General features: G+C 50.7%; 1 protein-coding gene across 4 annotated transcripts in view; it reads right to left on the bottom strand.

Annotated features, from left to right (window-relative positions):
• The window catches only part of EP400 (E1A binding protein p400), a 59,728-nt gene extending 49,722 nt beyond the window's left edge, over window positions 1-10,006 (bottom strand). For 2 of the 4 annotated variants that reach the window (XM_012730969.1, XM_012730970.1), the window contains exons 1-2: window positions 8,669-10,006; window positions 7,230-7,340 (exon numbers count right to left, since the gene is read on the bottom strand). In XM_012730969.1, the coding sequence (XP_012586423.1) occupies window positions 7,230-7,340; window positions 8,669-9,988 (1,431 nt within the window). In that variant the 5' untranslated portion in view covers window positions 9,989-10,006. The remainder of the gene's footprint in view (window positions 1-7,229; window positions 7,341-8,668) is intronic. The other 2 variants (XM_012730971.1, XM_012730972.1) reach the window with 1 other exon arrangement.
• Between the last annotated feature and the right edge of the window lie 243 nt (window positions 10,007-10,249).

The raw sequence follows: 10,249 nt of genomic DNA, 5'->3' as shown, positions 1-10,249 counted from the left end.
ATTCTGTATCCAGTAATGGTCAAGCACATTCTACTGGATTAAAAAAAAAAAAAAAAGCTAGAAAAAACATACGAAGGCCACAGCAGGCAGTTATAGGATGGGAATGGATACTCGCAAGAGGGGGTGGGACTCAGGAAGGTCTGGTGCGTGGTGTCTGTCGTCAGAGCCTTCATGGACAGGCTCACGTCTCACCACCTTGAAATTGCCAAGAGAGACACCTTGCACAAAAGCAAGAGGACTTGCCGATGCAGATGCTGGGCTTGTCTTTTTCCCCAGCTGCTTCCCAGGCGTATGTGGACTCCAAAGCCAACACAACACATTGGTATTTTGGGTTCAGTTAAGTCAACTCATGTGGAAATTAACAAATCAGGGCTTGCTGGAGGCATGTAATAACCTACAGTTGCCACTACTTGGCCTCCACAGTTTCCAAAACCCAACTCAAAATTACCTCAGAACATTAAGGAGACAAGGTAGGAAACAAGGTCTGTGCTGTCCTCAGCAGCGGCTCGGTGGCCCAGTGCTGGGGCCACAGCAAGCCCTTCATGGCAGCTTTAGGAGTAGGCCCCAAGCTATAAGGGAAATATGTGGTCATGAGGCCCATGAAGAAATCTCAAAGACAAAAACATCCACAACTATTAAAAGAGTACCATGGAGAATCTAGAAACAAAGAATGTACTGGATGAGCTAAATAGTCATGTAGCAACACAGAGGTCTGGGAATTGGAAGGCAGGCTCTTGAGAGAACAGAGTGAGATGTAGCTGCCTGGGTCTGGATGTCAGGATGGCCAAGGACTCAGAGGGCGTAAGGGTGGACCAGTCTCATACAAGCAAGTGGTCGGGACAGACCCGAAGGCCCCAGAGCAGCCCACAGAGAATAAAGTCTTTTCAATAAAATGGTGCTAGAATACTGGTTATCCATGTAGAAAACCTGATCTGCCAGATGACATTCAAAAAAACAACTCCTCATCAAGACTGGCAGAGAAAATCTCTCCTTCCTCTGACTGGTACAGATGAGACGCTGACTTCTGCTTTCATCTCAGACTGCTCTCACAAGGATCATCTAAGAAAGATGTTATCTTAAAATACAATTTTAACCCATAATCATTTACTGAAACTTATCGTAAAGAAAAACACTCAGTGAAGTGGATGCTCTTTGATGGGAACTGAATTCCCAACTGAGTTGAACGGCACTGAATTCTGGTCCAGTTCAAGAGACACAGTATCAAAAAGAAATTATCGACAGAAGATATGACATGATATACAGGGTGTCTAGAATTGACACCAGGAAATAAAAGAACTGAAGGAAACAGGGATGCAGTCCACTGAAAAGGCCATTCAGAACATTAAGCCTTAGCTCTACACCCCACCCCCCAAATCCCTCTCACCTCCTGGGCCTGTGTTGGCTTCTCTGAGCAAATCTGTCCCTGGCTGTTGGTGTCTGCAGTACCCTCCACTCCCCTTCCCTTCTGGAGTAAGCCTGCCCATTTAAATGTAAAAAGTCAGACCTAAAAGAGGAAGAGATTTATGTCATGCTGGAGGATGTGGTTAAGACTGGCAAGTACAATGGCAGTCACCAGGGTAAAGTCTTGCTTATTTCAATAAACCAGAATAAGCAAGCTGGGACATGCCAACACTGAATGGATGGAGTGGGCTGGGGAGACACACTGCTTGGCCTGACACCTGCGGGGACTCGTCACTAAGTGGGCAGATGACCTCAGGTCTCTCAATTCACAATTGGAAGGGAGGCTGCAGATTCAGCCTGGAGGGGATGTTGGCCCCAGCGGACGGCACACCTTCATCACAGGGCACCTGACCACCTGGGCTGTCCACGGCAGACAATAAGTCACAAACGCCAACAAATGTCTGTGAAATGGAAGGCGAGTGGGGCAGGGCACAGAACTAGGTTCACTGTGTCTAACATAATCCTCACTGAAAACTAATCTCCAGTTAGTCTGAACAGCCAAAAGAAGCAGTGGGCTTTGCAGACAGCAAACTGTGCTTGGACAGTACCTCAAAGCCTGCAGGGAGGGGCCCGAGGCAAAACTCACACAGCCACAAACTCTGGACTTCAGTGTTCTTAGCAAAGACCAACTGCCCTCAAGTCCTCACACTGGGTGAAAATGGCAGATGGGCTTTTGAGATGGTGTCTGAGGTAAGCAGGCAAGAGCACAGCTATCTGGGCCCCAAAACAGCAGCCACAGCCCAAGCCAGGACTCAGGGGGCTGTGTTTTGGTTTCTCAACATGAAGAACTATCAAGAGCTTTTCCTTAACAAGGAAACCATTAAAAGTGAATAAAACAGACTTTTCAATTTACAGCAAAGTGAGTGCATGTGCCCACCTTCTCCACAGAAGGCTTGCACAGCCCAACTGCACACCGGGTCAGGTTCCACGCTGGTTCTCACCTAATGCAGTCCTCCCACAACTTCACAAAGCTGCCCTAAAAATACTACAACTGGCTGTCAAGAGTAAAACTCATTGAGTCCCCTCCCCCCAAAAAAACACAAAAGGATTTTTCAATTCAATTCTTCCCTGACTGACTTCATCTGCGATCTGTAAGAGACCTTGGTTTTCCCTCTCAAGCATTTGCTAGGAATGCATCCCCTACGAAAGACCACACACATCCGTGGCACCCTCCCACCTATGCCTCTAGACGTCTCCCCTTTTCCTAACACCCTATCCTTTCAAAATGTGAAAATGCTAAAAAAACAAAAGCACTATGAACTTAACCATAGAACTGAAAGGGTAGGTGGTGGCTGTCCACTGAATGAACACTGAATGAAATGAAAGATTTGTTTGAAATCTTTCATGAGAAAACATCAAGAGCGAGGTGGGAGGATGCAGACCTAAGCACAGGGCCTGGGGACTCTACGTATGCACGTCCACCTGCTGACAGTGGACACCACTGACCACATCATGTCTGTTGACGTCCAGCAGGTTTGTACCCTTGTATATGCACCAGGGTTACAGGTGGAGCCTGTACTGGCAAGCCCGTACACCTGTTAAAGTCTACCCCTGCCTGCCAGCTGGCCTGACCATCCTCCATAGGGCCACTGGCAACTACACACTCCCTTTGCTTGCTCTAGTTCTACACTGGACTTGAGCAGAGGGCAGAGCACCTGTGTTCCCTTATAATTTCCTGTCCCATGCAGTGCCACTGAGGCCTGTTCCTGGTGGGTGCTGGAGTTGTTCCTGGGTGTGGTCTCCACTGGGGTGCCACTACCCATGAGCCTGTCTACTGCCTGTGGGTGTCTAGCTTCTTCCCACTTGGTGTAGTCATAGACAAAGCTGCCCAAAGCAGAGGCACATGTTTGCTGGCGCCCAGGTCCAGATGTGTCCCCAAAGGGGTCAGACAGTGTCCCCAAGCTCACTTCCAGCAAAGTGAGTGATCAGAACCAACAGACTCTGTGCCTCTTGCTCTGTGGATGGAGGCAGTGTGCCCTGCACCACTGTGTCTTCACAGGTGGCCGATACCTTCCTGCACCAGCAACTGGGAAACACATGTCAGTGGGGCCTGCCATGTATTCTGTGTCTATCCCTCTGTACTGTAACAGCAGAAAGGCCCCACAAACCAATCTTCTGAGAATACCCAGTTTAAGAAATCTTCCCTTCAATGCACCCACATTTGATCAGGCTCAAATTGTTACTTCCCACCAAGAAGATTCCTAGGAGAATGAATGACTCCTGTGCTGGGCTCAGCCTTAGGCATCTGGTGCCAGAGAGCTAAGGTGCTCAGAGAAACAGGATGTTGAGGATACAAGAGTCAGCCTCAGGGGCTCCAGTGGGTTCAATCACAGCAAATTTAAGCAGCAACATAAACAGAAAGGCAGGGGGCACAAGGGGCTTGTGGTCACATGGGCATTGTCACCACCCCACAAACGGGCACTTCAAGTGAATATGTTCCTGTTAATAAACTGCATCTCAATATGATGTGACTCACCCTCCAAAGACCAAAGACCACGTGCACAGGCGCAAAACAGCAATTAACAAGCCATTCATAGCACAGCAGCTAAGAAAGCTCCTTGACCTGATAGAAGAAAAGACAGCTACAAAATCCACAGCAAACATCTCACTGTTCTCTCCCGATTTCCTGAAGGGTAAGAATGTCTGTTCTCACCTCTGTTCTTCAGCATTATACTAGAAGTCTTTGTCAGTGCAATAAGGCAAGGAAAATAAGTAAAAAGTATAAAGATAAAGAAAAACTAACTCTTGTTCTCCTTGAGGAAATGTTTCTCTACAGTCTCATGGAATCTGTGAAAAAAAATTCCTAAACTAAAAAACAAGTTTAGTAAGATTGCAAAATACAGATTTAAATCATCAACTGAATTTCTACACACTTGCTGGGTATTTTTTTAAAGTACCCCAAGAAAGGTGGATTAGATGGGTATAAAACAAACAAAATACAGCCTAAATGGCATGCTAAAAATTACCAAACACTGGCAAAACAAGTCTAATCTGCCATGCCCAGATTAGAGGCTGGATGTGGTCAGGACGCTGCTTCCGAGCAGCAGGGCCTCAGTCCACCCCAAGCAGAGCCTAAGGGGAGCTTTGTGGCCATCAACAAGTGGGCTCCAAAACTCACCTAGGATTTCCCTGGTGGCACAGGGATTAAGTCTTAGCACTATGAAGTGGTAGTCACTGCAGCCTGAGTTCAATCCCCAGCCGGGGAGCTGACCCACAGTGTGCAGCAGGTGACCTCTCCTATCTCTCTTCTCAGCAGTGTATTTCAGTAGATCCGCCTGCTCTGCTCCCCACTCTGTCTCTGGTGAGTCCTCTCACCCCTCGTCTCTCTGGCCTGTACCCCAGTTCTTGTATGCATAAGTAAATACTTTTTTTATAAAAACCCACCCGAAAAGAGATTGAATAAAGTGACGGGGTTTGGAGTATGCACTCCACACTCACCCAAAGCCCACATGGGGTCCCAGAGCTATGCAAAGGTAAAGAGTTCACTCAATGGATCCAGGACAATAGTCTTAAGAAATGGTGCTGGACAATTAAGTGGTGTCAACAGGAAAAAATGCAAACCCCTCAGTCTTAGGCTTGCCATGTTCCCAGAATTTCACTTGAAAGCAACCATGAGACCTCAATGTAAAACATAAAACTATACACTTCTAGAAGAAAACAGGACAAAGACTTTGTGACTTAGACTTAAGCAAAGAATTCTCAGGTGTGAAATGAAAAGCACAATCTATACAAAAAAATCTAAGGTCAGACTGTATTAAAAATTAAACTTTTGTGCTATAAAACAAAGTGTCACAGAAGGAAAAAACAACCATGGATAGGAAGAAAATATTTACAAACGAGTTATCTGACCAGACACCTAAGAACTTCCAAATGCAACAATGAAGTGAGTAGATGGAAATGCAAAGGCAACCTCCATGAACCCACCACCAGGCCAGGTAAGGGTAACGCAGAGGACAGGAGGGCAGTTCGAACCCCCTACACAAGCCAGCAGGCAGCCACCTGGAGTCCAGCCTTTTTTGCCAAGTCCTGTGAGGCAGGACATGTATTTACTAGCTTTTCACATGAGGGTGAGCCCTAATGTTCATACGAGCCTCCTGGCACCTTCACCCCAAAGGGCCCACTGTCCTGGTCAAGTAGGCCACAGGCCATATGAAGAGAGACAAGGGAGGTGCAGCCCCATCAGACAGCAGCATCAGGGCTGCGTGGGGCTGGAGCTGCGTGAGGTGCTTGCACTGAGCACTCGTGGAGCCCAAGAGCCAGGCAGGAAGTGCAAAGCCCTAACCAGGAGGTTTACCTGAGAGGTCAGCAGCACTTAACAAGCATGATGAAGTAAGCATCCACATGTGAGTGTAGATACTGAGGGCAGGGGGAATGGCTGCCACAGCAGCATGGCAGGCAACAAATTCAGGGGACAACGGGCATTTTGGGGACCCTGAAATGGCTAAGTGGCCCAGGAGGACCCAGCAACAGAGTGAAGATAGTGGTTGAATGTTCCTTGAGGTTCAAGATGTTCACAGCCCTGAAGTCTCATCCTCAGGAATCACCACCCACAAAAGGAAAGAGTGCCCAGCACTGGACATAGCATGCCCCACTACCAGCTATAGCCCCGGCCCCGCCACTCTGACCCACACAGGGCGGCCTGGAGCCACAGAGCCTTCCTCTCCAAAGCAGGGGTCTGTGGAGCACCCAACAACTCAGCATCAAAGCATCATCTGCAACTGTCCATGCCTGGAAGATGAGGGGGTCCTGATAGACGGTGGGGCCACCCCAGAGGCTAGAGACCAGGTGCTGGAGTGCAGCACATGGCCCAGACAGGGGTGTGGCACAGAGCACTGCCAGGACCAGAGGCCCAGCATACACAGAAGTGTGGTTCAGGCAGAGTGTGTGCCACCAGAGAGTCTCCTGGTGTGGTCTCTGGGCTGCTGCAGGAAGGCTGGCACTGAGCACACACCCTGGGGTGTAGGTCATACAGGAAGCCAGATCAGATATGGGGGTTAGGGGGTGGGGGGGGGAGAGAGAGAGAGAGAGAGAGAGAGAATGTAAAGATGACAGGAAGAAAGAATGAAAACAATGCAAATGGGGCAAAAAGGTACAATTGGGCAAAGGCTCTAAAGGGAGCTGTTTTCTTCTTATCACCACTTTTATATACGTTTGAAATTTTATGGAGATTTAAAGAGACGCCAAAAAATCACCAAGATTCTGCTTTCAGAACCCAACACAATTCTATTCCAAAAATAGTGGAATTGACCTATACTTTCAGGTTCCTGGAGTGACTAAGTTCATTTTCCCAAATTAAAAATAGCCAGTTTGCATTCACGCAATATCCACTTAGAAGCCTGAGGTCCTGAAGATTCCAGGTCTGTCACGTCAGTGCTTCTAGCTTCTAGCTACAGAAAGTATCAAGTTACCATCAGCTTATATCTTTCTTTTTCTTGTTCTGTTTTGCACTGTTCTCAAAAACACAAAGAGAAGACACAAGAAAAAAACCAACATGTAAAACGCAGCACATGGCCTGGCACACATCGACAGAGCGTGGGGGCATGCAGGCTGCGCACGCAGGCGACCCGACAAAGCATTCAAGGCTGCGTGGCCACTTACTCATGCAATTTAACTTTACGATGTTTATGCAGGAAGATTTGTTATTTCTTAAAAATAAGGAATGGGCTCTGGGAAAAAACGCTGAAAAGCGAATAGTAAACTGAAGGGTCAACTATCTGATGAAGGCAAAGTCTGGGATGAGACTACATTTTAGAACCATCAAAAAGTACCTGAAATGGTTGCTGCTGGGATGAAAAAGCAGCAGAAACATTTGGCGGAAGCTGGGTTGCTATAGCAACAGGAGTACCAGTCTGCCCATCCTTTCCTGTCACAACCTTTACCTGAGAGGAAATATTTTGAGAAAAAAAGGTAACAATTTTTAAGACTGCTCAAAATTCTGTTAGTTTTATTGCTGAAAGCTCACTGATGTCTGCTCTTAAAATGGAATATTTTTGCATCGACTCCAGTAAAAGAACACTGAACTGACTTCTAATGAGCTGACTCAGCTGTGGCGCTGGCAGGGGCACCACCTTCGTCACGGCAGAGTCACTAGAGCCTGTGCCCTCCAACTGTGAGCACAGGGCAGCCCCCAGGCATGTCCCTGCCTGTTGCAAGGGACGGAGCTAAGGCCTAGCCAGCAGGAAGTGAGGAGGCAGGCTCCTCTAGAGCACGGGGGCTGTGCCACAAGTGACACATGGCACAGAGACCCATGCTGCCTGCTGCATGGCAACGCAGGACACCCCTCAAAATGAGCCTAGCAGCCTTTTGGAAAATAAAGGCCATCCTGGAGAGGGTGTTGAAGGAACACAAAATGGCAAAGCCACACAGAAACGCCCATAAATACCAGGGAGGACGGTGTGGGCAGAGAGACCAGCCTTGGTTCTCCCAAGGCTGATTTCTTTGCTGGAGGAGGACGGACAAGGACTAGGTACTGCAGCCGCCGTGAGACAGAGGGGCCGACACAGTGCACGCCACACGACACGAAGGCACAAAGCGCAGTGCGCATAGCGGCCCGCGGTCCACTCCGCCACCGGCACGCAGGGGCCCAGGAGTAGGGCCCAAGGAGCCACACGGGGGCGGAGGGGGCTCGCCTGGGGTTACCGAGCACCACTCCAGGCACCCACAATCTTCACTAAGAAAGGCTACTTGAAATATCATTTAACAGGCCTGTGTAGAAATGAGAGTGGCAAGTTATTAGATCTAAACCTACATCTGACACCTGAGAATGTTCTCAAACACATTTCGCCATAACTATTAGTTTATCACTAATATACCATATGAGAGCATTTAGAAATTTGTAACTATGGAAAACTAAAAAAGGCTAGAAATTCAAAGCCCAAAGCTGATTTGACGGTGGCTGAGGTGAAGAGAGTAGAATCCGGCGGCAGCAGACCAGAGGGGAGGCTGGGTGGTGCCAACTCAGCTCTCTGCACCTGAGGAGAAGCTCTGATCTAAACAGAAGCCAGGCTCTGCATCTGCACAACCCACAGCACCATGGTGGCCCCACCACGCCCTGGAGCAGCCCTGCACTGGGGACAAGGGATGGAAGGGCCCATCAGTGTCACTCCTGGCCCAGCCCATGGGCGCAGGCTCCAGACCCTGCGCACTTCCTTGGCTAGATTCAGACCTGCGGGACCCGGCACTCTCACTGGCGGCAGCTGTTTCTCACCTCATCATTGATGACCTCAGACTTCTCTTCTTCCTCCTCTTCCTCTTCTTCTTCCTCCTCCTCCTCCTCCAGGTCCAAATCATTCTGCCTAAGATAAGCCTGTAGTGGGGCATAATGTTTCTTCTTGAAGGCCAGGAAATCCATCATGTTCCCTTGAAGGTGTTGCAGGAAGAAGAGTTCGATCAGATACTCCTTGAAGGCCTCTCTGAGCGCCTCCATCTCCCTGTGGTGGTAGTCCAGGCACTGCTTCCGCATCTGAGCCAGCTCCTGGGAGGCCGGGGGCACCTCCTCTAGCTTCTTGGGAGCCTTTCTCACTCCTGCACTTGCCGCAGATGTGAGGGGAAGGCTGGAGAGGCTGGGAGGCACCACTGTCCTGGAAGGGCTGCTGGGAGGTGGCGGGGACGTCATCCCAAACGCCGACGCCCCCCCTACCCCCACCCCCACCCCCGAGAGCAGCGGTCTGCTGAGCGGTGGCCCTGGCAGCACTTGCTGCTGCTGGATCAGCTGCCCTTGGATGATGCTGCTGATCTGGGGTGGCAGGCTTGCCGTGGTGATGTGGCCTGGGCTGCTCAGGGGCTGTAGGCTGGCCCCCCCTGCGGCAGCGGGGCTCTGGGGCCCCAAGTGGTGGATGGTCCCTCCGGACTGCGCGTGGGGCTGGGAGAGCCTCCGTTCTCGGACAGCGAGGGAAGCCCCTGAGTGCTGCAGCTGGACCTGGGCTCCCTGCGCCATCTGGGCCAGGCCCGAGCCGTCCTGAAACACAAAGTGCCCAGCGCTGGACGGGCTCAAGCTGATCTGCCTCACCAGCACGCTGGTGTCCACGAAGCTCCCTGTGGGGCTGCTGCTGCAGAGGCCCAGGCCTGGGCCCGGGGCGCCCGCCCGCCCGCCCTGCAGGGCCGGCCCAGGGCTGGGCTGCGTGGGGCTGTGAGTCTGCACCTGCTGGGGCAGTGGCGAGGTCACCTGGATGTAAGGTGGTGATCCATGCTCAAAGCGCTTCTGCTGGCCGCCGAACTGAAACCCTGGAGAGGTGGGGGTGGGGAGTGGCAGGGGGGCGAGTGTGACCTGGGGGTTTCCTGCCACCACTGGCCCCACGTTCTGCAGGGTGATGTTCACGTGCTGCCCCGCCGCAGGACTCCTAGTCATCAGCTGCTGAACTTGGTAAGTGGGTGACTGGGGTGCGGATGGGCTCGCCGACGGCGCCAAGGGCGTGGCAGGGGACTGGGGTGGCACTGGGTGGGCCTGCTGCTCTTCCTCGCTGCCCACGAAGGCCCTGGACCTCTGCAGCTGATGCGGGACATTCTGAGGACCGTTGCCATGGTGCATTATCGCCCCCCTTTTTAATCCAACTTAATGTCCTCCTGAAAAATCAAAGTTAAAATCAAGTTACTTAAAGGCAAAAGTCAGCGTCTGATCACCACTCACCAGGACTACCCGTCACCAGCACCACCGGCTGCTCTGAGTGTGCCCTGTGCCTTGTGTATATGAGGGGCAACCTGATCTGGCTGTGCAGATGCCAGCTTGGGAGAAAAATCCAAGAGCAGGTAGAAGGTGGCCTTTCCAGGCACTGCTCTCCTGGGCAGGGTA

The sequence above is a fragment of the Condylura cristata genome, unplaced genomic scaffold, assembly GCF_000260355.1.
Source record: "Condylura cristata isolate star-nosed mole 26May11 unplaced genomic scaffold, ConCri1.0 scaffold00029, whole genome shotgun sequence".
Lineage (NCBI taxonomy): Eukaryota > Metazoa > Chordata > Mammalia > Eulipotyphla > Talpidae > Condylura > Condylura cristata.
Note: the sequence above shows the minus strand (reverse complement) of the source record. Positions and strands in the feature narration are given on the sequence as shown.